We start from the raw sequence: 27,571 nt of genomic DNA, 5'->3' as shown, positions 1-27,571 counted from the left end.
ATATCGCTTCAAGCTTACATCACATACACAGAGATCACTGTGGCGTGCAGAATATAATAATACGCAATACAACAAACAGCAACACTAAAGATGTAGCTCTCGCGCTACGGACAACCATCATTCTGACACCGGTCTTTATCCTCTTGATGTCTAGCCACCTTCTAGAGCGAGTAGCGCAACATCTCTATAGCGCGTTTTTAAGATCAAATATACATGTAGTGTGTGTAGGTACCTAGGAATCGTTAGCTACTCTGTAGCTAACATGACATTGATTACCACTTTCAATGCTATATTCCAATCATCAGCTGTTATTCGGTCACATCAGCTCAATACGGTGAAGCCATTTGTGCCCAAGACTGGTAGAGGTAGCAAGGTGCTTACAAACACAGTTTGAACAATCGTTTAGCAGTTGTCAAGAAATAATCGACGAACGTAACGATCCGGCACCCGATCCGACTTGTGATGCAGCGGTGTGTACTGGTACGCCAGAAAAACAACGCTATTCAGCCAAACCATAACATAACCGCATCTCTGAAAATCTTGATAGTTTTGCTTACCTCATATACACTTTATTTTGACAATGAGAGACTTGTGGAATGCCCATTGGTTGATACGTGGGGTTTAACATCTCGAAACTACCATATGGTTACGAGAGACGCCGTAGTGGAGGGCTCCCGAAATTTTTACCACCTGGGGCTCTTTAACGTGCACCTAAATCTGAAGACACGGGCCTACAACATTTCCGCTTCCATCGGAAATGCAGCCGCTGCAGCAGGGATTCCATGTCGCGACCTGCGGGTCACCAGCCGTCTACCTTAGCCACTAGACCACAGCGGCGGGGCTTGCAAAATGCCCAAACTACAACTCTCGTTAGTCACCTGCGCCTAGAATGGTCCAACTCAATAGGACCTGTACGAGTGCAACTCCCAACAAATGTAGGCCAAGCTTACCGGCCAAGCTCATCATACATGTCATCGGCACTTCTGGGTTTATTATTATTTTATGCTGAGAAGCAAAAGTGACTGTACAGTAGATCGTTTCTATGAGTTAACTTGAATGCATTATTGTTTTATGCATACGGTGTCCGCGCGAAAAGCGATAAGCATGGTTGCAACGTGCTTTTAGCTTGCAGCGCAGTGCACACGGGTAGCTAGCCAGTGAACTCGTTGGCTCATACGTGGAAACACAGGCTTGTCGTGTAGGCATTCATAAACTAACATGATGAGACACACTCATGGAGGCGAAATTTGGTTCTTAGAAATCGGCTACGTGTTTCCAGCTATCGGTTTACAGACAGCTGTCAACATTCAGTACACTATGATACGGCCGCTGCACAATGGCGTATTGTTGCTTGAGCGAAAAATACACCCTATTCAGTCATGTACGCGCATTTATCGAGCTTTACAGTTGTTATAAAACTTCTGCACGCGTCAAACAGCAGAAAAAAAGTCAAGCCTGCGAGGAAGACCCAGCACAGTCACAGCAAAAGCTAAAAGAGTGGCCTTTGATAGCCTTTTCAAAACACTCATAGGGGTAACTACTGCAAACACACTTGCTTGATACTTCCTAGGGCATAAGTCGTAATGTTTTGGGTAGTAGGCTGGCATCCGCTTTATGTTTCGTCTTTCTTCTGAGAAGAGTGGTATCCGCTAAACACTTGCAAGAAATATTGTGCCAATTGTTCATTTGATGACTGATGACAATGAGGACTTATGGCTGAAGTGGCTATGCGCCACAGTTAATAGAGAAAATCTTGTGTAATGGGTTGGTGCATTGGATGGCAGACTCGTTACGCTATTCACACTGTGTGCCGACTAATTGTTCTTTCGCTGTTTCAAAGCGTTTTATAGGTCGTAATAAAGCGATTGCTTTCCCTATATCTAACCTGCGTAAGGCAAGTTTGCCAACAAGTCACAAGCACAAGTGTAGCTCAGTAATAAAGAAAAAAACAAGCGTAGATCAGTGGTAGAATACTGGGCTGACACGCAGCGGACCCAGGTTCGAGCACACTATGTCATTGATGCCAGGTTTTTTTCTCTAATTTTACACGATGTGGTTACGGGCACCGGTGGCGGCAGCGGCGGAAAACTGCACGTGACTGAGTGAGGGAGAAGTGAGAACAACTTTATTTTGGTCCAGTGCAGACGCTGAGGTTGTCATGCGTCACCCGGCTACTCCCTCTTGGGGACCGGCAGGTCTAGCCTGACGGCCCTGTCGCGGGCACACTGGACGGCCAGGATTTAGTCCTGAAGTTCTGGGCTGTGCAGAAGCCCATCCCACTCGGGTTTGCTATAAGTCGGTCCAAGCGACCCGCACTCCAAGGGCATATGTGCTAATTTAGCGGTCTTCCCGCAAGCGGCTCAGGCGGCATCGCGGAATTTGTGAGGATAAATTTTGTTTAGGTATGCTAACGATGGGTACGATTGGGTTTGAAGTAAGCGCAACGAGACGGCCTGTGCTCTATTGAGTTTTGAATGTGGCATTGGGAATGCCCGCCTCGCCATGTAGTATTACTTCGTAATCTCGTTGTGTGTAGTAGGTGTGTCTTTATGTCCCACGTCGTCGGCACTGGAGCCGTCGCCCAGGTCGAGAGAAGCGCGGTCAGTGAGCGCGCGCGCTGCTGTGTGGGCCGACTCGTTCGGGTTCAGTGCAACGCTGTTTACGGAGCCGACATGCGCGGGTAGCCAATGTATGGTGTGAGGGACAATCGCATCACTGGTGGAGCTGTTCAAGATCCTGGCTGCCTGTGTTGATATGCGGCCATTTTGAAAGGCTCTGACTGTGGCTTTGGAGTCGGTGTACACATCTTCGCGCCGACTATTTAGCAGAGTGAGTGCGATGGCCACTTGTCCACGGAGGGGTTCGTGGTGCGTATCCTGGCGCAGTTAGTTGTCGAGCCCATCTGGTCCATGACCACCGCTACGAACTTTTTGCCATCTCGATATGCTGCAGCGTCAACAAAACTTGCATTCACGCCACCTTTTCCCAGTTGCTTCAGCACAGCCGCCCTTGACCGACGACGTCCCTCGTTGTGTACAGGGTGAGTGTTGCAGGGTATTAGGGCAACAATGAATTTTTCTGTATATGTTTTGATATACGCACGCTATTTGTTTCCAGCTTCATAGGGTTAAAACCTAGTTCGCCAAGTATGCGCCGACCAGCCGTCGTAGTGGACAAGCGAGCCAGCTGCGAGCCTTGATACGCTTCCGCTATCTCGGCAGCAGAGTTGTGCACACCGAGCGCGAGCAAGTTCTCGGTGTGTGTGCGTACGGGAAGCCCCAGTGCTTTCTTGACGATCTCTCTGGTAATCACGTCGAGCTTGTCCCACTCCGACCTAAACCAGTTGTGCATGGCAACGGTGTAGGTAAAGTGGCAGAGCACAAATGCATTGATGAGACTTTACAAATTGTCTTCCTTAAGGCCTCTAAGTCTCCCGGAGACTCTTTTGACGAGCCGAAAAGCGTTGTCAGTCTTGGCGACAATCTTCCGCAGAGCGGTGCCGTTGCCCTTTTTGCTTCAATAAACATGCCGAGGATCCGGATGGTGTCTACCCTCAGGATTTCCTCCCCGTCACTCGTGTAAATGTGTATATCGCTTTCTTCGACGGGTTTCCATCACTTAGGTCAGCCACCTCGTTCTTTTCTATGGAGCAGGAGCCTCGACTTGGTGGGTGAGCATCTGAGTCCCGTTTGGCGCAAGTACAATTCCACCTCGGCGACTGCTTCTTGAAGGGCATCTTGCACCCGGCCTTCGCTGAGCCAACGCACCAGATTGTGATGTCGTCGGCGTAGATGGTATACTTGATGCCGTCCACGCTGGCCAGTCTTTTCGACAGTCCGACCATGCAGAGATTGAACAGCACCGGAGAAATCACAGACCCCTGGGGCGTGCCTCGATGTCCGAGTGGTACGGGTTCAGAGAAGAAGTTCCCGGTGCCAGCCTCGCTTTTCTTCAATACAAGAAGGACTTGATGTAGTTGTACAGCCTGGGCCCAAGCTCGAGTTTCGCCACATCTCCAAGATTAATTCGTGCTTGATGTTGTCAAAAGAATTCTCTAGGTCTAGCCCAAGAAGAGCCTTTGCATCTCTAGAGTATTCATCAAGAACTTGGTGCTTAAAAAGCAGCATAGCATCCTGCATTGAAAGATTGGTATGAAACCCAACCATATTGTGCATATAAATCTCATTTTCCTCGAGGTAGTTGTTAATCTGTTCAGAATCGCGTGCTCTGCCACCTTACCCATGCACGACGTGAGGGAGATGGGGCGAAGATTCTCAACGCTAGGAGACTTTCCTGGCTTGGGAATCAGTACGGTGTCAGCTAACTTCCATTCCTCAGGAACCATTCCCGTTTTCCATGGTTCATTGATGAAACCAGTTAGCGTTCTATGGATTCGTCGTCGAGGCTTCTGAGGGCTCTGTTAGAGATCCTGTCTGGCCCTGGTGCCGACTTGTGATTGAGCATTCGTATCACTTTCCTGTTTTCAGCCTCTGAAAAGTCTTCCTCTAGTTTAGTTAGAGAAGGGCCGCCATACTCTGGGAACACGCCGTCTTTGCCCTCTCGTTCAACCGGCAGGTAAATTGGAATCTAATCGGGTAACAAAATCGTCAACCCCCTGCTCTTTGATGGCTTCGTGAAGGGCACGGGCTAAAGTGTGTCTCTGGTTGGCTCTAGTGCTGTGCTCGTCCAAGAGGTGCTTCAAAAGGAGCCAGGACTTGCCATTTCTGATTTGACCATCGACGGACTCGCACAACTCATTCAACTGCTGTTTGCACAGGGTGTCTAATGTTGTTCGATTTCTTTTTTCAACTTTGATATTCTTTGCCGCAGCATACGGTTGTGCCTCTGCTTCTTCCACCGAGAAAATAGAGCTGTCTTGGCTTCGAGCAGGTGGGCAAGCCTACTGTCCATCTTCTCCACATTTGTCTGCCTTTATCTTCTTGGTGGCAGCAATGGTATCTCTGCGGATGCCCTACAACCATTCCTCGAAATTGTCAGGAGCACTGGCGCTTGTACCGCGAACGCTGCGAAAAAGATCCCAGTCAACCACCGCGAACTCTCGAACTCTGCTGCGGTCCACTATAATAGAAGTTGTCGCTGACAAAATTCATGGCGGTGTTGTTCCATGTATTCTTTTCGACATTCTTGATGAAAGCGAGGTCTGGCGTCATGTCTCTGGTCGCAAAGTTGCCTACCCGCGTAGGAAAAGCCTTATCAGTGATTAAGGTAACGTCTAGTTCAGTGGCGTCCTGCCAGAGGTCGCGACCTTTTCTCGTCTCATACACGTATCCCCACAAGCCTTGTGGGACATTGAAGTCACCGAATATGACAAGGGGCCGAAGACCGGCTAATTCAACTGGCCTCTCGAGCAACGTCTTGAACTGCTGGCGCTGTGCCTGGGGTTACTGTAGACATTCAATATGAAAACACTGCTTTCACGCTGATTGCGCCATGGTGTGCCAAGTAAAATCTCTACCGTTACATATACGATATTGCATCTGGCCATCTTCAAGTTGTGGATGACGTGTGTCAGCTTTTTACTAATTAGTGTGCAGACACCTCGTCCTCCTGACTGGCCAGAGACTGCCCGGTAACAAGAAATAGACGCTGCAGAGACTAAGGTCTCTTGAAGGGCTATAGTTTGAGGTTTCTTCGTACTGCTGCAGGAGGGCTCTTTTACCAGCGTACCCCCTGCAGTTCCATTGCCAAATACAGACAGTGTCTTTATTGTTATCTATTGTGGATTCTACTTTGATCACCGCCCTGGGGGGTCAGTGTGGCTCGAAAAATCTGTTCGTCCTCGTAATTAACTCTTAGGCAATCGACGTGTACGGGAATGGCCACTTCCACGTTGCCAGGCGACGCACCCTGTGGTGTTAGGCAGATGCAGGTTGCACTCAGTAACCCAGTAGAGGAACTTAGGGCAATCACGTGACTAAAGTTGTCATCTCATAGCAGCTTTCGCTGTAAAAAGAGATAAAGAGCTTTGGCCCTCGGCGAAAATATCATATTCGGCCCCATGGTATTTGTAAATTTTTTATTTTATTTTCTATGATGTGAATTGCGAAATAAACTTGGCATTAGCGACATGTCCTACGTGAACGCCAGTAGTTTGCATGATACGAAGACGCCAGATTTAGTTAGAAACGAAAATTGTGTATGTGTTGAAACTCCGATGCATGAAATGGAATGGCGTGTTTTCTTTTCACCAGTTATTTTATCGCGCAGCGAGAAAGGCCCGCGTGGCGTACATAGTGAAAGAGTACTCGCCTTGTCATAAGTAGGTGCGAAGTTCGACCGGTGCTTTTGGGGTTTTTAAAGACGATAGTCATTCATAGGGACCTTCGACAAAAAAATTTTGGTCTGTCTGTACTTTTGTCTATTTGTCCGCTATTTGTACGATTTTCACGTTGCGCTGACGATGCAATACGTGCACAAAAATGCAGGTGTTTCCAACGCTTTGCTAAGATGACATGGTCGTGGCACCTACCCGTCACCTTGCGTTTTACACCTTATCGCCTCTGAGACGGGCGCGCATGCCACGCGCTTCGTTTACCAATATATCTGCCAGATAGCGCTCGTGTTTTACAAGTGGTGTGACTTGATGCGCTCGTTCAAATCCGCTGCACTTCTCGAGGCACTCTAACACAGCATCTCCAGAATAGCATTCAATGAATTTCTTCCATAGAACATAAAATAAACGTCTTCTTCACTCTCTGCAAACGCAAGACTATCGTCTTTCGACAACATTTTTTTAAAACTCATTTCTTTTTTGAGCTATATGTGTTGAGCGTCTACCTTACTCTAGTAGCATTTTTTGTGTGCCGTAAAATGACTTTTAGCGACGCGTTAGATGTTGCCGCTGTTTTTTCCTTCGAAGGAATTGCTGTTGGCGCTTCGGGAACGAAACGTTTATGACCAGAAAGTCATGTTTAGTTATCACTGCAAGTTATCTTGTTAACTTGACGCATTAAACTTACATCTGGTGCGTGTAAAATCAGAGGCGTATGGCTACGAGACAGTCATGTTGCTTTGCTACGTCGGCGGTAACATGCGAGCGCTAGACTGTACTCCGTCAGCAAATACGGAGTGCCTGACGCCATTTAAGCCTCATCGGCATGAGAGTTGCATGGATCAGGAACTCCACCTGAGTAGCAGAGCCTTCGCAGTCTCTTTTACTCTGCCTTCAAGAAACGAGTACGTTGCGTGGTCCATTCTGCCGGTATATTCCCAACGGAGTTTAAGAACTCTGGGGAAAGCAATCCAGTTTCTCTGCTCTTGCAGTAGTCCCTTAAATTCTGTGAGTGTATATCGTACTCAAATTTTCCCTTTCTGAGGTCTCAAGCAGAATATGATTACTCAGCTTTACAATGTGTTAAGGGATTCTGCTTAGCAATGCAGTTGCCCCTAAGGCACCTTATGTGTACTGGCATCTGTTGGCTAGAATGCTTACTATATTGCAGCTGCACTATTTCATCGAGGTGTCTTGAAACATGTTGACATAATGGCATGGTGAACCTCTTCCGTGTCAGAACAGCCCCTCGAATGGAGATCACCGAAAAGCTATTGCACACCTCGTGGTATCAAGATTCGTCCACCACGGGTCAATGGATATTGTCGGAGGGCTTCATTCGCACTTTTATGGAGAGAATACTTGCAAGCATACGACGCTAGGTGTCGCAGGTGGGCGTCTTTTGATGCACTGTGGCAATAAACGCTGTGGTTGCATTGAAAGCCTCACCTCCGCTCCCTCAAACGGAAAATCCTACACACCTATGGTGTTCCCGGCACTTTCGTTTCTTTTGCGTCTGTTCTTTTCATTCGCACAATCCGCCAAGCATTTAGTTTCGATTTCATCGACCTTTGCACGACGCATAAGACATGTGCACTTTATTTTGACGTGTTCAACAAACGTTTACGATCAGTGAAGTTTGGATTCAGTTGAATACGAAGCGATAAGTGATCATGCTGAATTAAGTGCGAATACGTAACGAATATTATTCGAATACTAAGGTGACCGTGTTCTATACAGACCTAACTGTCTACAACTTCTCATATCAAAAACGTATTCGCAAATGTAGCAGAGAAACATTACCGTTACAATTAGCAAAGCAAAATACAACAGCTCTGCAAACTTGGGTAAACTCGTATCAAGCGGCGCTTGCAGGCTTCGAGGAATCTTCACTCTATACTGACCACAACAGTTACTTCAGCACCTGAGGACGTACTTCGTGATAGCTGAGACATGAAAGCTAAATAATATATCATGAATGAGCGATGGCGATCTCATGAAATTGATGCGAGAATAAAGACGAATTAGAAATTTTTTTTGAAACAGGAGTTCCAAGCAAAAAACCTTTCACCTAGTGATGAGGAACGCTTCAAAAGACCTGTCAAAGCATGACATGAGAGTCGCTTCACCTGCGTCTGTCTAGCATGCACCTTAACATATATTGGTCATTGACAAATGGAAGATAAAAACTCTCCTCAGTTCTACAAACGGATATCTCTACTGAGGCTTTCTTCTCACTGATAGCCATTGAAATATATTTGAAAAATGTCCAGCTGCTTGATTAGGCGCAATTAGATTGTTTATTCAAATGTTGGAATATTCACACACCTCCAGTGTTTACAGTGCTCTGATGCATTTGAAGCTTGTCTTTGGTGAGCACGCAATCATTGACGCTATGCCAAAACCATAGTTCCCTGAAACCATTGGAACGACAGCGGGAATACTTTAATGTTTGGTTATGCGTGTTCTTCGTAGTTGCCTGAATAAAAACGTCACTAAAATTGCTCTGTTTGAATTTAATGAAACGTGGATGCCGGGAAATTCATTTCACGCCTAGAATAAATTTATGTGCGCTTAGAAAATTGCTTTTTTTAGGTCCTCGTTGGATTGGTTAAGGCACTGCAAGTTACTTTTATGCAGCTATTTATCTTTATAAGCCTTCCCGAATTTCGCAGCATTGACGTACCTGCCCGCAAGGAACTCTATCTGAAAATACGCCTAGACGCTCGCGATGCTTTTTCCTAGCCTCTGTTCCATTCGTCTTGCGTTTCGCAATCACCTTTCGCACATATTATGGTTTTGTGACGTAAAAGCCTCGGCAATCAAAATCCTTTATTTTATACGGTATCAACGTATGTGTGTCCCACCACAGTAGTTTAGTGGCTAAGGTACTGGGCTTTTCACGTGGAAAGCGGTCTTTGTGATGGATTCTTTCCCAGTGGTCAAGCAACTCAGCCCTATTTTTTGCGGGAACTCAAGCTGCCGGCACAACGATGATACTATTGGCCCATGAAATTAATCTCGCAACCACAGGCCTTTTCTTCGCATCTTTACGTTAACAATGTTCCACCAAGTCAATATGGTGTCATTGTATTCAGATCTTTACTTAGCATGCTAGAACGTTGCGTTACTGCGAGCAGCAATAATAGATGAGTTAAAAGCCTTTAGTTCAAGCATAACGTCCTCTCTTTCCATGTTGAAGGAGTTTAATGCTTTCAAAATGAGAGTTGGCCCTAAATTCAAAAGCTCATCCTTTTCGGCTTGATGCTACCAGCTCAAAATCTTGAAAGATGCTGTAAGTATGTTTGGTTCATCCTCATTTCGTTTTGGTTCAGGAAAGTACATGCATTTTCCACTGTTTTGTTGTTTGAGCCAGTTATTTCTTATACACTTCAGTGTGAGAACTGGGTCCACTACGAAAAACAAGGGTCGAGATGAATCAGTACGTTGCTGGTAAACAATGCTGACACTTGCGGGCTTAGCGAAGAAAAAGATAGCTTTTCTGTTTGTGGAGTCATTGTCTGAGATCCCTGTGATTATTCTAAAACCAGATGCTTCGAGTTCAGGAATGAGCTTCAGAAGGAAGTCATGTAGTGCCTTAGCAGCAAATTGCGCCATAGGAAGAATACGTACAACAACCTTGTTTGAAGAGAGCACGCTCTGTATCATAAGTACGTGGGCAGCCTTTGCCAAAGTTATTGACTTGCCGCAGCGCCAGTTACAAAGCCAGCCTTGTAATAGAAAAAAAAGACTGCAGATGAACCACATGTAACTGTCTTTTCATGCTCTGTGGTCTTACAATACGCTTTGCATCAGAAAAAAGCTAGCTTCTTGCTGCTCCTTTAGAGGGTTAATATCACACAATGAACACCGTCTCCCACCGCAGTGTGTCCCACCGCAGTAGTTTAGTGGCTAAGGTACTAGGCTGCTGACCCACAAGTCACGAAATCCAATCCCTGCTGCGGCGGGTGTATTTTCGATAGAGGCGGAAATGCTGCAGGCCCTTGTGCTCAGATTTGGGTGCATGATAAAGAACCCCAGGTGATCGAAATCGCCGGAGTCTTCCACTACGGCGTCTCTCATATTCATACGGTGGTTTTGTAAAGGTAAACCCTTTGTATCAATCAAGCAGCGCAAGCGATCAGCATTTAGTAAAAGATCTTTAGTGACCGTAGAACTTTTTTTGCGAACTTGTGACGATATCATACTAATCCACGTCATTTTGACTTCTGGCTACAGTAAAATAATCAAAAAACATTACAATTGAAACCTGTCCGCCATGGTGAATCAGTTTCAAATCAAAATGGTTGAGGCCCGTGTGCTGCGTGATGACAGTGCATGCTAAGCCATACTAGATGGTCAAGTTTTGCAGAAGCCTCCACAACGGCGTCTCTCATAGTGTTTCGTGGACAAAAAGACATTTTAATAATAATAATAATAATAATAATAATAATAATAATAATAATATAATCCCATTATAATTACCATGTCTATCTTTTTGCCCAAGGAAAACCATGTTTATGAGAGACGCCATGGAGGAGGCCTCTACAATTAAAAAAATTACTCGCTGAGCTGTAAAATCACATGGTCTATTTGTATGCCACGTATGCTCTGTGTCCGTCCTTTGTTCCTCTTTTTTATTTACTGCCTGTAAAAAAGTAGGGTGTCAATCGTTTGTCTGTTTGTTGGTAAGGCAACAACAATAGTTTTGTTATTTTGTATCCACATCACTGTAACCGGCGCGGCCGAGCCTAGTCGCACAAGACCTGGGGACTTGGACAGGCCCGTTTCTTTGTATTTCTTATGGATGTGTACAATAAAGTATTATTATTATTCTTTTCTTCACGATGGCAGCGTCGGGTTGACAATGTTTTAAAAAGTATGTTGAAATCCATTGTTTATAATCGTTCTTCAACAGACTATCTAAATTTATTTTCTCTACTTCGCCTGCCGTCTTTCAAAGCGTCCTTTAACCAAACTGTTGTATTACGCCATTTCAGGGGCTCTTAGTTTAAGAAGGAATGCATTACCCCTCATATGTGAAAAACTGCCCACTTTTCTGTACCATTTGTCCAAGCAGGATATGACAAAGCTACTAGAAAGGTCTATGTCCCTACTATTTTTAATGATATCCGCGACAGTGTTTTTTCGGCAACGACTAAACGCAGTCTACGAAAGAGCCTAAGGTCTCTTTAATGCTTCATCAGTTATCGCATTACTAGTTTTTTTTCTAGTTTCTTGCATACTGGGTATAATCTGTTTAAATTTTTCCAATGCTTGTCTTCACATTTCTGCTGTGTAGGTAGTATTGCTTCCGCTAATTTGATTCTCGATTGTTATTGTGTTTATATGTAGCGTAAATAAGCTACATGCATTTTTTCTGTGATTGTTTACATGAAAAGCTTTTCAATATATATGTCATCTCTCGTCTGCCGATGTGCCGGGCCAAGACCTCCAAGCCACTGTCTGTCTTTGGCAGACCAGTTATTTGTTTTGTATAATTCAAGATGACAATAAAGTATATTCTTCTTCTTCTTCTTCTTATTATTATTATTATTATAATTATTATTATTAAAACCTGTGCATGCTGGTGTGCTATATTGGCTACTGCACAACAGTTTTTCATTGTGTCATTGTAGGCTCAGTCATTGTCCGCGGTAATCCAGTGATTCGGCAACACATCGCCGACTACATAAGTCAGAGAGATCTTGTTGAAACCAGCACAGAGAACATATGGATTACAGGGGGAGTGCTTCCCGGTGTTTCGGTAAGTTAGATGTCATTTTTTATACAAAAAAGTATCATTTGTCTGTGGACCTCTGTTTTTTTTTTGCGTATTACAACGACAGACTAAGTATTTCTTGTTAAATGAAGTAGACAGCCAAGAAAGCACGCACGCTTCACAACATACTCAGTATTTCTGTGCTGGTATTTTTGTTATTAACAGGTAGCGATAGGGCATGTACAAACAACTACCGCTCATTTAGCAAGGTTTAAGGAGACAACCCTGCCAAAGCCAAGACCATCTTGCAGAACTAATAGGTTACCCTGGTATTCTCAGTCAGTTACGTTGTTACTACCTATTGTGATTGTTGTATTTTGGTGTACTACTATATTGTTATTGTTATATTTTGGTGAGCTACTCATAATCCCTAATTTTACATGGTGTAGCAAATGTGTGCTACAGCACGCTTTAAATATATATTTAAAGCCTGAAAAAAAACGACAGGAGTTAGTGCCACGAGGGAGCTCGTGATGAAAAATTGGTAAACAGGGTGTGCGCTGGAGCCGACGTTCTGACTAGTGTACAATTAGGTGTCTTTACATTTGATGAATGTGGTAGATGTGAACAATAAACACATGCTCCCTGTATCCGAACGTATCTATCACAGAAGCTATGAAAGCGGTGTCAAAATCACTCATAGAAAGCAAGAAAACCCACAATACTGAGTTTTACCCCTGGTTGCTCAATTTCGTTCTAGTGCGTAATTATTTTGAATTTGAGTCTTCCTGCCACCAATATACTTTTGTAACTAGCATTGGAACCCATTTTAAAACAATATATGCCTAAATGTTCATTGCTTGGTTAGAAGTACAGCTTTCAACATATTATTCGGCAAAGCTTTCTAAATATCTTTTCCACATAAATCAGTGGATGTATGCAGAAACGATACTTCAAGTCCTGGGAAACGCGACTAGCGAACAGTTGGCTTCTCTCGTACTGCAACTGGTATAGCACATTATAACAGAAAGAAAAATGGCCGAGCAGCCATACACAAGAAAACAGAGTGCTCTTTCCTCTTCTGTGGGTCTGCTCGGCAATTTTTTTCTTTATTTATGGCGTATACAGGTTTCAGTATAACGCGATAACCAGTTCGCAGAACCTTGAACACTTGTGCGCTTCTCTCATGTTCGGACAGGCAGGTTAAGCATGATGGCCACATTGTGGGCTCTGTGGAGGGCCTAAAGACGACATATTTATCACATTGGAATATGCCATGGGCGCTCTAAACACAGTCATTGACCGTTGGAACGCGTTTCACCTTAGTAATAAATTTACTATGAGCCATTTCTCGAGTGAAATGAACTTTCTAGGCATGGAGGTAACTACTAAAACAAGAATATCAAGAACGCTTGATAGATAGCCAAAAATACCCAGGTTACACAAGTCGTCATCCTCGACACTGGGTATGAGCATCTGTGTAGTGGGAAACAGAGAAGTGGGAGTAGAAGAGGACACTGGGAAGCGAGATAAGGGAAGCTCTTCGAAGTTGTCTAGGTGTGCTAAATTGACAGCTAAGAACGTTTTGTGTCAAGAAGCTCGGATACCCATCCTTGAGTGCTGATTCCATATTTTAATAGTTAAAACCTATTAAATTTTTATGAATCCACTTTAACAAGTTCGTATTCTTTGCCGAGCCCAGTATTATTTTCACTGAGAATTGGTCCCGTGCATATAAATCTCAAGTGCTATTTCTTCAAACAATTCTAGATGCTTTAAATGCGAATATACTCGAGATCATACCATCTGACAAACCAATCGGCAAAGTGCAAATAGAATTTGACCATATCTTCCCTACGAATGCTAAACACTTGCCCTCTAAATATTTGATTGAGTGGTTAGAACAATACCTGTCTCGATCAGGTACTAATATAGTAAGTGCAACGAATGAATCTATGAGTGGTGAGAAAGCAGGTCTGGGTATTTTTTTTCCTCATCATTCTGGTCCTTTTCAATACGCCTCCCAGATTATACACCAATATTTGAAGCGGAATTACCGGCCGTTCTACTAGCTCTTCATTAAGTTCCTGTGACTCGTTCGACAGCTATAATAGTGACTGACGCTTATTCTGTGTGTCCATCTTTATCATCGTCTTTGGCATCAGCAGTAATAAAAACTTTGAAATCATTATTCCCAGCAAATACTTGTCTAGTGCGAATGATATGGGTGCCAGGCCATCGTAGTATACTTAATAAGATGGCTGACGTGCTCGCGCGAACATCCCTCGATCTTCCGATTGTGCCAATCATGCTTCTTACAGCTTATGTAACAGCAGCGAGGTTCAGAAAACTTTCCTTTCTTGAAAAATCATGCAAACCTACGGTACCGATACTAGATTTTTCGCACCTGCACTTCACATAGAATAATAAATGGTGGCCCACGCGTAAATTGTAAGTCTCCATAACAAAATACGTTGCCGTGTACCACCTCCTAATTTCTACCTAAACAGGTCTGGTCTGGTTCCATTTTCTTTATGCTGCAGCTTTAATGAACACAAAAATATCTACTAATTTCTTCTCACATGCCACCGTTTTAAAAATAAAAAAAATGTTTAAAAATTTTATTTAAAAACTACGATTATCACTTACTACTCCTATTATTTTGTCCTTAGGGGCTGCTTCATTAGGACTCAGCGACAACATCGGCGGGGCTCTCTGCGAATTCCTATGTAACACAAGATCACCTTGCTGAGCCATTACTCAGCTCTCGATTTTTACTACCCAATATAACATTCAATATTTAACAATTACACTGTAATGACTTGACCTTCAAAAGAATTTCATATAATCATTACACCTCAGCTATTCAAAAATTCTATTACTTCTTTTCTTTTACTTTTTTTCACATTGTGCCAAAAATATTCCCGCCAAGTCAAAACAAAGTAATCCTATTTCCCTGTCCTAGATATTCTTAAGATATTGAGTTATATTAACCGCCGGCTTCTTGGCCAATCCCCCTTAGTGGGTGAGAGCCACGAAATAGGATCAAGCAAGCAAGCAAGCAAGTCTCCGGTGCGCGTTGGTCCGACACGTTCAAGCCTACCGGTACGCCGCAGCTCATTAAACCTTTCCTGTACGTAACAGAGTGCTGGAGGTGCTGATATATGCTAGTATGTATTGATCCTGAGTTGCTGGTATACTGTGTTGAGTATGGGTGCGCTTGCTTGCTTGATTTTTTTTTGTGGTTCTTACATACAAAGGGGGATCAGCCAAAAAGGCGGCGCCTATTGTAACTTAACAATTTAAGATTGTGCAGACCAGGAAAAGATGATTACTCTGTTTTCAGCGGACGAAATTATTTTGGCACATTGTGACAAAAAAGTGAAAAAAGAGAAATAGCAGGATGTTTTGAATAACTGAGGCATAATCATAAAACATAATTCTTCAGTAGGTTAAATAAATGCAGTGTAATAATGAAATAGTACATTACAACTTGGTGAATACCATTTCGAGATGATCAATGGCTGAGTAAAGTAATCTTCTTGTGTCATATAGAAATTCACAGAGGGCCCCGCCTATGCTTCTGTCACTGAATTCTAATCAAGCAGGCTCAATGGACAAAAATTGCTATTTAGTTTAATGAACATTTCCACTCCTTTTGTACCTGTGATGATGGTGCGTTACCTGTTTCGGAGAACTCTTGACCCGCCATTTTTGATGCGTTAACAAGTGAGTAGGGAATCTTAAACATGCTTTTAAAGCTGAATGAAAAGTTCCGGCCCTGACGATATACCCAACGCTTTCCTGAAAAGATGTCCCGAACGGATTGCAAAATACTTGCACATTGTGTTTTTGCGTTCATTAGAAGACGGCCAACTCCCAAATGACTAGAGAACAGCCAGAGTGATCCCACTTCGTAAACGTGGTGCAAAACAGTGTATAGAAAATTACCGACCTCTATCTTCAACGTCTAGCAGCAGCAAAATCTTAGAGCACATTATACATAAACACATCGTCGAATTTTTAGATGCACATAAAGAACGTTAACTTTAGCTACCCCTGCAGTAAGAAAGTTAGCATACCATTCCACTTTACTACCTGTTTTAGACTATGCTGCTGTTATATGGGACCCCTATACAAAAGGTAATATTCTGAAGCTAGAAAACGTCCAAAAAAAGAACTATACAGTTCATTTATAACGATTTCAAACGCGGCTCATTACCTGACCTGCAAGCTCGAGCTTACATAAAGCCCTTAGCCGAAAGAAGCCGCTCATCACGCTTAAACTTTTTATACCAGTTAATCAAGGGGCACTATAACGTCCACGTTAGCGGATGGATTTCGTTCTCCTTTGGTTATTTAACGCACCAAAGACACAAACAAACAATGACTCCTTTCCGTTTTCATCCCCACTGCTTCAAGTATTCTTTTATTTTCCGAGAACAGTCACACATTGAAATAACCTTACCAACAACATCGTTGAAGCAACTTCTTTCTCAGCATTCTCATTGTTTCTTGAGTACTGAAACATGATCAGTTTTTTATAGTTACTGTCTGTTTGCATCTCCCTTGCATGTTGCTTTGTTTCATTTGCACCTATGGTAAATGCTTTCCTTGGTCACTGAACATGAATTAGCTAATTTTATTGATTGTGTCTGTTTTCTTTTTTGTTTATTATTAATGATAATACTAATATTATTAGCAATAATACGATTATCATTATAATCTTTCTGTACATAAATTATTTGTATTTTTGTTCACGCATTGTATCTATTCCCACCCTCCAAACTGCTGAAGGGGTTGCAGTATCAATAAATTAACTAAATAAACGAATAAATAGTTGGAGTACCAAGTCAAATTTTGAGTTTCTTAAGTAAAATTTTGAAATATTTTCTCCCTTGATTTTTTAAAACGGTGACATGTAAGAAAAAAATGGTCGATATTTCCAGGTTCGTTAGAGCTAGAGCACAGAGGGGATGGCACAAGATCAGAGCTGTTAAAGTATAAATTAGGAGGTGGTAAACGCTAGTGTAATTTTATTACGGAGACATCCACTTTAAGCGTAAGACACCATTTATTATGCGAAGTTCAGGTGCGAAAACTCTCGACGCGGTGTCGTAATCTTTGATGAGTCCCAAAGAAGGGAAAGTTTTCTGAGCGTCGCTGCTACTACATAAGCTGTAAGATACATCATTGGCATATTCGGACGATGAAAGAATGCTCGCACGAGGGAGTCAGCCATCCCATTTATATGTATAGCGCGGTAACCTGACACCCATATCAATCACACTTGATGAATGCTTGTTCAGATCAATGATTTTAAAGTTCCTGGTACTGCTGAAACCGATGCAATGATAAAAATGAACTCAAGGATAACGAGTCCGTCATTATCACAGCTGTCGATTGAGTCGCAGGAAGTTTTTGAAGAGCTAGTATAACAGGTGGTAATTCCGCTTCAAATATGGGTGTGTAATCTGGGAGGCATAATGAAAAAGAGCAAGATACTCCTAGCGAACAAAACACTCACACCTGCTTTCTTGTCATTGATAGATGCATCCGTTGCACTTTCAGTAGTAGTACCTAATATATACTTGTGTTCCTCTAATAAGCCAATCATATACTAAAAGGTCTAATGTTTACAATTATTTGGTTAGACATCATCAACCTCTATCTGCACATGGCCGATTGGTTTGTATGATGGTATGATGTCAAATATATTAACATTTAAATCATCTAGGAGCGTTGGAACAAGCAGCACTTGAGGTTAATACACATGAAACCAATGCTAATTGAAAAAATACCGTATTCGGCAAAGAATACGAATGGCTGCCTTTTTAATGTAGACTCAAAAAAGTTTAAATAAATTATACCTGTTAAAAGGCGGTATCTGGAAGCAAGAGTGGATATCCTAACATCTTGATACAAAACATTGTTGATTAAATTTCCGCATAGAAAAACAACATAAAAGACCTTCCCGCTTTAGAAAAATCAAGGGGTTTCTTTTTGTATGATGGTCCACCAGAAAACAGCACACATCCGAATTCACAAATCCTGCGAACATATATGCAGTAAATTATAATCACCGTATTTCAACGAAGACTGAAACGGAACCGGCGAAATCTACTTATAATTCCAACAGCGCATGTAGCCTTAATTATGATATGTTTAGTGTGCTTACGCCATCTCAGTTTTTTTACAGTGCAATACCCCCAGATATTTTACACAGTTAACTTGGGGAACTATTTTTTATGGTATTGAAAAAAAATTGTTCACTGGCGCGTTCAATGAAAATACTATTATAGCACATCTTGTAACGTTTAGTTTCATATGAATACTCTGAAACTAGGTTGCAGTATTGCCAATTATAACTGTAGAGTTCAATGTAAGTAATGAGTATCACAGTCAGATGCAAAAACACGCAATGTCATCTGCATACACATATACTGGCACCTTATCGAACAGTCGTGTTGAACTTGACAAAACGTTAAATGAAATTGGTGAGAGAACAGACTCCGTAAAAACACCTCTTGTTTTGCTATACTTAAACTTAGAAACACATCGTTAGCAAGAATGGAACATTTCATAATTTAAAAACGCAAACATCCAAATAATAATATACTGTGGGAAGTATATGTCTTATAGGGCATTGATTAGAACAGCATGTTCAACACTATCATATGCCTTGGTTAAATCATGGATTACAAGAGCTGCTTATTGTCGTCTATGTCGAACAAGCTTTATACGAGCCACTAAATCGACGTGTGCGCATCATTTCGAGTAATCTACTTTAAATCTATTCTGGCACGTGGTTAGTATTGCATTATCAGTTATAGACTACATATTTCTAATTTAAGTATTCTTTCTAATCCCCTAATTGCATGTGCTGTTAAAGTTGCCGGAATTATGTTTTAAATCTGCATTCCTAGTCCCTGTTATTTGAAGAAGCGGAAATATTTTTGCAAGACTCCAGTTAGGAGGTATCTGACTATTTCCAAATGAGTGGTTTACAACGTTAAGAAGGTCTTCTGGAGAGATGTCGAATAATATTTTCAACATTCCGGAAGAGACATAGCCTGGTCAGGAGTGTGTTTGGCAGACTACGAACGACGCGCGCTAGTTACTCCATACCTACTTCAAAAAAATAATTCGTGTGTGAGGTTTTTAACAACTTTATGGGTATTTCTTATGTAAATATGTTTTTCAACCATGATACAATTTCAGCTAATATATCTTCCAACTCCTTCGCGAGAAGAACATCTGAGTCAATATTTACGGGTGCTGCATTAGCTTTATGATTACAGAGAAATCTAACTAGAGCTTTTTTGTTACCACTCTTGTATAGATAACTATAACGTTTTTCTTCATAATCGTCTTTCACTGATGATATTGTTCTCCTGAACGTAGTTTTAACATAAAAGTAATTTCTCCAATTAATAGAACATTGGTTGGCTAGGAGGTTTTTACATGCAGCTTTCCGGCGTCAATTATCTCTAGTACAATCTGAATTCCACTATGAAGATATGGATTTTTCTTTTGAGGACGATACAGTGAACGGTGATATTTAGTTGTACGTTTTAAAGTTGAACAAATGCTCATAGTTTTAACATTTCTTTCCATACTGGGCAGGGAAGCCAAAGCTGACTGTAATCTTATCACCTGGTGTACTACTGTCACTAATGAAATGCTAACTTCAAATACCAAGAGACGTTGATCACTACTTGTAGTGGTATTGAGAACGGTACAAGACGATATAGTAACATTTGAGCTAGAAAATGCCAAATCTAAGATGGAACTCGAGCTGCATCGATCGAATGTGGAAACTCTTGAATTTCAACAAACAAGGTTATTCCGATGACTGCAGTCCCACAACCAATTGTGTGAAGAGCAAGTGCGGAAACCCCACGACATGTGATGGAAATCATTCTCCCGCAAAAAGAATACTGTTTCTGCAAAAACCCAGTCACACAAAGGGTTGCCTTCACCACGCTGGCCTAGTGGCGAAGATACTCTGCTGCTCACCGGCAGGTCGCGCGATCAAATCTCGGCTGCGGGGGCTGCATTTTTGATGAAGGCGAAAATGCTGTAGGCTCGCGTGCTCAGATTTGGGAGCACGTTAAAGAACCCCAGATGGTCGAAATTTTTTTCAGAGCCCTCCACTACAGCATCTTTCATAATCATATGATGGTTTTGTGATGTTCAACTCCACAATTCTCTCTATCATATAAAGGGCTCTTTCATCTTGTATCTCGGTCAGAAAATAGTTTTTATTTATAGATATCGACACAGAGGCAGGAAAGTGAATTAAAAAAAACCGAATACTTGATAATCTTGTGGTATTGCTTTGGAAGCTATTTTCGCTTTATGAAAGAAGTTTGAATAAAATAAAAAAATCTAATCTTCTACCACGCGAGTCTCTGTCCATTCAAAAACACTGTGAGTTTTTTTAAATAGAAGTTTTGATCAGCAGACAGCCAAACTTCTTGTAGCAATAAAATGCCACAAGATTGTTGAGAATTGAAATATAATAAAACTGTAGCTATAGAGGATTGAACGGTAGTTCCTTTAAAGTACTCTAAGGAACCCTATGATGAGAGGAAAACAGCAAGAACTGCTTGATACGCACTACTGTCTTTCATGTCAGCTTCAGTCCTGGATTCCTTCACACTCCTTTTTGTTTTTGAATGAGAAGAATTATAAGATTTGCTATAAGGTGATATCGTGCGTTTAAAACCCCGATTACTTATTGAGTAGGATATATTTTCTTTCTCAGTTGTCTTAGAATGAGAAGGCCTCGTGGAGGCATTTTTCTGATCTTTGGTAGGCTATTTGACTGAAGCGCTAGGAGCTTGAATGTTCTTAGTTATTCCATCAGATACACCCGACTTCTTCGAATCCATATTATTACTGAGTGAATCGGACAAATTGAGTAAACTTTTTTCTAATACTTTTTATATGACCTTGCCCACCATAGCTATAATGAGAGATGCATCCCTAGCAAGAGTCGGATGGGCTATTATGCCGGCGTAGCGCTTATTCCCGCTTGTAATTTTTGCCAGTGCTTTCCTATGATAATATAGTCTCCAATATTGCCTTCTTACAATGATTTCAAGCAAAAGAAGTTGTTTTCATCTTGTAGGGCAGTTAGGATCTTCCGCAGCGTGATTTGCTTTACACAAACAGCATTACTTATTGTCTGACTGGCAATTCGCAGTACTATGGTTGGTCGCTCATATGCGGCATCGAGTGTCCGAACGACACTCATTGGTACCATGACCAAAAATGCTGCTTTTAGCGCAACGCAGCAGATAGGGAGCTATAGCTTCGACGCTATAGATAAGCGGCCACGTCTTGACCACTGAAGGGCGATTCAAATGGGGTGAATACAGTTTGAGAAGGAAACTTCTGATTGCTTACTTGTCTCGTACAGCGGTACAAAAAAATTACCTCTGCAAGAGAACAACTGTACAAGCTTTCTGCCTAAATTAAACTTGCGTCTACCCCCCCGAATCGAACCTTTGGAGCAAGATAAATGAGGTAGGATAAAAGCTCACCGGATGTGAGGCAAACGTAGTACGCTTCAGTAGGTCTTGAATACAAGCCTTGTCTGGTGAGCAGCATAGTATCTCCCCGTTCTAAATTGACAAGCCTCGCTTATCAGTAGGGAGTGGCGAGTGATTGTACGAAGTTTCATTTGCATTGCTTTGGGATTCCTTGGGATTCTTCAAATTGATGAACCTACCAATGGCCGGCACCAAAGTGGCAGCAGCGCTACAGGTTCCATCGTGAAGAAACAACTTTAAGGGTAGATCCTCAGAGGGAACAGAGCCTCACCAGAAGGAAGCCCTGACTCCTTGAGAATAAACAGACATAAAAAAGGTGAAGTTACATTTAACGGGCCCGTAAACCACCCAGAGGTGGAAACTTAGTAGTGTTGGGTAAATTGTGCCGATTGTACGACATACACGGGGCCGTGAAAATATTTCAAAACGGTGCAGTAATAGCGGAGTTAGACGCGTTTGATTATCGAAACCGCGACGAACACTCTTTTCACTTTTCCTGCGCTCCCCTCCGCTTGTATCCTCTCCCAAAATGCTTTGCCCTCTTGTCGATTGCCTACCCATGCACCTCACATTCTCGCGTGGCATACGTCATCGCTCACGCGTTCCTTGAAACACCCTCTACTTTCGGTTGCCGCGACTCCGTCCATCGACTCCGTCAATTTCGAACTAGCTGTGTGTTTGTTGGCGAACCATGGCTGCCGTAAAGAACTGCAGTGTACGCACGCCTTCAAAAGATTGCCCACACAAAGGACACATGTGGGGGCACGTCGTGCTCCGTACGTGTTGCACGCATGGGGGCAACACGACGAACAACAAGCAGCATGGGCAGCTGCTTGCAGACTGACTTGAAGTCGTAGGCTCTGGCTCGACCAATCGCAGTATATTTGGCTCGGTGTGTCACTTGGAAACCCAAAAGGCCCGGAATGCGATTCTTTTCTGGAATTTGTGGCGAGCCGGCGGCACGTGTCGAATCGCTGATTACGACGGGAGTCTGCACACGATGCGTGCGTTTATTTCAAATGTTTGAAAAAATATTTTAGATGGCTTACGGGCCCTTCAAATTTGCGATCAAAACAGCTGCGGTACAAGAGGTAGATCTTATAAAAGTAATTGCCGGCTACTTAGCTGCAACCCTGTTGATAACAGAAGGCCTGAGACGTCCTCTTCGTAACCCTGTAGAGTGACCAGCACGACCACTGGAATCGGCCGAGCGCCTCATTTTTACGCCTTATGACCGTACGGCAGAAGCTGCATGCGCCTTTCGTTTAGTTACGCTGTGCTTCGCATGATCTCCTTTCCTAGCTCTCTTCAGCCTCAGAGATCGTTACCCTCTATGAACTATGGAAATTCTTGCCAATTGTACCATATATATAGCTATGCGGTGGTCTTCACCGCAAAATCAGTTTTTTTCTGAACTCCATCCTCTCTTTGCCTTTGAAGCAGCGGGGATAAATTTCAAACTGTTGTGTCGTGGCATGCCTCCAACTTTCTCCTGTCTGCGTGCAAAGTGGTTCCGTATTTTGTACCACACGTCAGCACTCCAAGTGGTGCATATTGTTACAAATTGAATGAATACGGAGCGTGATTATTGGTCAAGCTAGCAGAAATAAACGCGAAGAGCGCTAATCTGCTCAGTAATAACTCGTGAAATGTGTCACATACGCGACTGAATAACAGCTAGAAATCTTGGTCGGCTAGAAAAAGGACATGTTAAGTGAATTCGGCATGCTAGAGCCAACCTATAGAAGACTGTTGTTAAAATATTGCGCAATGGTGGCCGATATTTTTGATGCCATGTATGTCCTTTACTGAATAATCGAACTTATGCCTTAGCTAAGATGAAATCATTCGCGGAGCCAGGATTACCAGACGTCAAGTAAGTACGTTGTCACCTCGCATTCTATTTTTACTGCGGGATTCTAGATTTTAGATCTTCAAAAAAACTGAGCTAATTTGGCGACGTAAGGCGGTATTAGACGCGCTTACTGATCGTATGAAGGAAGTCTTTTGGTTTGGTCAGTACAATTGCATGGACGTCGCACTATAGGCAAGGCCACACCCGTAGTGTCGATCAGAAGCCGCGGCAGCAGAAGAGGCCCCAAAGCCTGCTTAGTGCACTATTGGGCTAAAGAGGTCAACATGGAAATTGCAGATTGATAAACGCTTCTCTGCATCCGCTTTTGAGAAGAAAATTATGCGAATTTAAGAAGCTGTATTTGATAATAGGCGCTTGCTGTTCATTATTTACTAGTGCTTGCAGTACAGGCCGGGATTCTTCATGGTCTCTTAGTGCTGAAGATCAAACGGCATGTGCCCCTCTTCACCCTTGACCATGAAAAGCATGTGGTGTTCTGTAATGATTCAACGACGTACATTATGAGAGCGGGGCTTGTCGCACCGGCACGGCGCGAGCATTTAGATTGGGGTGTTTGTCCTGTGAACTTGTCAGCGAATTGGTCCCCTGAACTAAGTATCTGAATATGCAATTTCTATACGCGAACTCTCTGAAAATAGGTCATGATGTCTTAGGGTATTTCTACGTACCATTGCGCAAACGTGTCATAGGTGCAGCAAACTCCAGAACTTGCGTTGCTAGTGGTAGCGACCTTTGGTTCAACCAGAAAAGGGCACCGAGAGTTGGAAGAAAGCAGAAACGTATAAGATACGAAGAGCGGAACGCATGTTCTCGTCACAAGTACAGAGTGTAAAATTGCAAACAAAACTTAGAGTGACTGTCTTCCCAGCGTTGAGATATGGGCGATTGCTCAAAACACAAATTCAGACAATTCTATTGATTTGATCGATATGTGGTGTTCAACGTCACAGAACCACCATATGATTATGAGAGATGCTGTAGTGGAGGGCTGCAGAAATTTCGGCCACCTGCTGTTCTTTAATGTGCACCAAAATCTGAGCACACGAGCCTACAACATTTCCGCCTCCATCGAAAAAGCAGCCGCCGCAGCCGGGATTCAAACCCGCGACCTGCTTGTCAGCAGCTTAGTACCTTAGCCACTAGACCACCACAGCGGAGCTCAGGTAATTCCACAAATGGAACTAATGTTGACTTCGTTCTTTGCTGCGGACCAGCCAAGCCAGCTGTGAGCGCACACGTTGTTTCACCGTCTTTCCTAACGCCTGCTCTTATTCGTGATATCATACGCCTTTCTCTTGCTCGAACCGAATCACGCATATATATATTGGGCCAAACGTACTTGTGAAAAGATGAGACGCAACTTTGTGCTTGTCTTTATTTTATTTCCAACGGTTTCTACCGGTGGACCGGTCTCCGTCCGCGTTTGCGAACATCTATCCTGACGAAGACCAGTCCACCATGTAGTCAAAACCAACCGTTGAAAAGAAAATTCAGACAACCGCAAAGTTGTGTCTCATCTCATCTCTCTCCGTATATATATATATTCCAACAATGGTGGTCTTGTGCCTCAGGCACTCGGCTGCTGACCCGGAGGTAGGCCGCGCGCCCACATTTTGATTCAGAAGAAAATGCTTGAGGCCCGTGTGCTTAGATAGTGGTGCACGTTAGAGCAGCCAAGAAGGTCGAAATTTCCGGAGCCCTCCATTAAGGCGCCTCTCATGACGATATGGTAGTTCTGAGACGTAACCCCTACATATGTGTATACGTTACTCTGTCGTATACTCCAGATGGTGCTTGACGTGCTGAAACGACGTCCCAGCGCCATGCCTCCTGGTATCATAACATGTGTGCCTCAATACATGGGCTATGCCACTCTTCTGGAGGATCAAGGGTTTTGCGTGGTAAGTTTGTTATTGCTGTTCTTTAGAGAGAGGATAACTTGAGAGAAAAGCAGGAAGAGAAACCACTTTTATAGCACCCTGTTTTCTACCCTCCTCTAACGGAAGAGGGAAATGTAGCAATCGTGAGGAAAAAAGGGGGAGGAAAAAGTAGACGCGTGAAAAAGAAAACAGCGGTGGCGATATACCTCTTTAAATAAACCACTACCATGCTAATAGTTCAATGTGACCTTCGATTCATTTTCTTTGTGAAAGGAGGTCGTGTCCGCGTGCGCGCACTCACTGCCTTGACACGGGTCTGTCGTCAAGGCGGGCTATATATCAGAGCAGCTAATGACAGTCAGTGCACGCTGTTGCCTTTGTTTATTTTCGCGAAGCACCCAGAAATGCCAACGCTGGCTTTTCTATTGTTCTTTAATCCAACATAGAAACTTGAAATAACGTTTTACAAGTGCCACGGAACTACTGTTGCTATTTGTAGCAAATACATGCCCACAGTATTAGTCGCGTAACTTTGGTTGAATCATCATGCTCGAAATATCTTTCTGTATAGAATGTACTGCATTGCCCAAAATGTAATTTTTTTGTTCATGCTCGCATTTACATAACAAAAGAGACTGAACCATTGGACTTTAAAACCTATAGGATTACGCAGTTTCAGAAAAAAAATGTCTGTTCCTTTTGTTTCGTTGTGTTCGATACAATACAAAAGCAAGCAATGACGACTATACAAAAATAATTTATATAAATAAAGAACTTATATTTTGTGGGAGTCACGCCTATGGCGCAGTTGTTTCCAGTGAAACACGTGTTACGCATCAGAGATGCGCGTGGAACAATTGGACCGCTCAAAAGAAGTAGCCAACTTGGTGCAGATGACTGAGGCATGAAAAAACGTTTCGTGAAACGGGAACAGTAAAAGAGAAGAAAAAAAACAGCCCCAACTACCAACCGTTTATTAGCAGCCTAAGAAAAACACAGAAAAAAAGACAATTCCGCGGATGCATGCACAGCCAACAAACAACGTATAGCAATATGGTCAAGGCAATAAGGTATTGAAAAACCACATTTCTGTGGGAGACATCATTATAGACATTTCACTCATACATTTAGGTTTTTCTTTTTGGTAAAAAAGCTTCCAAGGCTTTCTAGATGTTTCTTTGCTGGTCTTACTATGACTTAACGTTTGCTCAAAGCATGGCTTACATCCACAGGCTTTATAGTGCGCAGAAAGATGCGCATATCACTTTTTGCTTCAGCAATAGCATGCTCCCTCAATCAGTCAATGACGCAACGTCCCGTTTGACCGATGCGGGCTTGTTGCAGGTTAGGGGTGTCGCGTATACTGTCCTTTGTGCGCATCGCCTAAAAGGTTTAATCAAGGCGCTGCCGCAAGGCTCCTTGAAGCAGCGCGTGGCTCATCGCGTGTGATACGCGGACGCAATTGAGCCAGTATGTTGGAAGCTGAACAAATGACCCTGATGCCGTAACGGGCAGCCACTTTTTTTAGGCTAAGGCTCACGCAGTGCACATGAGAGACCACGTCTACCTTACATAATATTCTTGACTAGGAACAACTTTATGGTCGAAAAAAAAATAATAAAGTGCACATTTCAGTTCTCACATACGCATATCGAGAGGCTTCGCCCAAGGTTTGCCAGTCAGCTTTATGTCTGGTGTTCTCGAAAAAAATAAAGAATAGACTTTTCTGTAATGAAGATCCCTATGCGGGGACAGTGTGTTGAAAACAGTGTTGAGCAGTAGCGCAGATGCATCCACATTAAGTACGTTCTTAGATGTTTTTGTTTAGCTTGTACCTGTACTTTCTAAACATTTGATAATGTATCGTCCATCTAAGATAAACACCATGCAAAACAGTGTAGGTGGCTGAACTGCTTCTCAAGCCCTTGCTACTGCGAAAAAGCCGCCTATATGAGCCAAATGACAGCGACATTTTTTTGTCTTTCTGCAAAGCCCTCCAGTGGTGGCAGGCGATGATGGCTGCACATTCCTATGAGTGGATGAGTGTCAGTGTGGCAACTGGCAGCTACATTTCGCTAAATTGCGGAATCTGAGAGGCTCGAGGCGACCTAAAATTATGAATAGCGACATGGCGAATGTTTGGCGATTTTCGGTTCAGTCGTGAATGAATTAGACATTATATACTCCTTGTTGACAGAATAAATGAGCAACATTTTTTTTCTATTCTATTTGAGAGCCTCT

At 42.9% G+C, this 27,571-nt stretch overlaps 1 protein-coding gene across 2 annotated transcripts in view; it reads left to right on the top strand.

The window, feature by feature from the left end:
- LOC119160859 (alanine aminotransferase 2) overlaps positions 1-27,571 on the top strand; it is a 174,645-nt gene that overhangs the window by 50,088 nt on the left and 96,986 nt on the right. For both annotated transcript variants that reach the window (XM_037413128.2, XM_037413127.2), the window contains 2 exons: positions 11,932-12,059; positions 25,238-25,351. In XM_037413128.2, the coding sequence (XP_037269025.1) occupies positions 11,932-12,059; positions 25,238-25,351 (242 nt within the window). The remainder of the gene's footprint in view (positions 1-11,931; positions 12,060-25,237; positions 25,352-27,571) is intronic.

This window comes from Rhipicephalus microplus, chromosome X, assembly GCF_043290135.1.
Source record: "Rhipicephalus microplus isolate Deutch F79 chromosome X, USDA_Rmic, whole genome shotgun sequence".
NCBI lineage: Eukaryota > Metazoa > Arthropoda > Arachnida > Ixodida > Ixodidae > Rhipicephalus > Rhipicephalus microplus.
The sequence above is the reverse complement of the archived record's forward strand: the minus strand, read 5'-3'. Positions and strand labels throughout refer to the sequence as shown.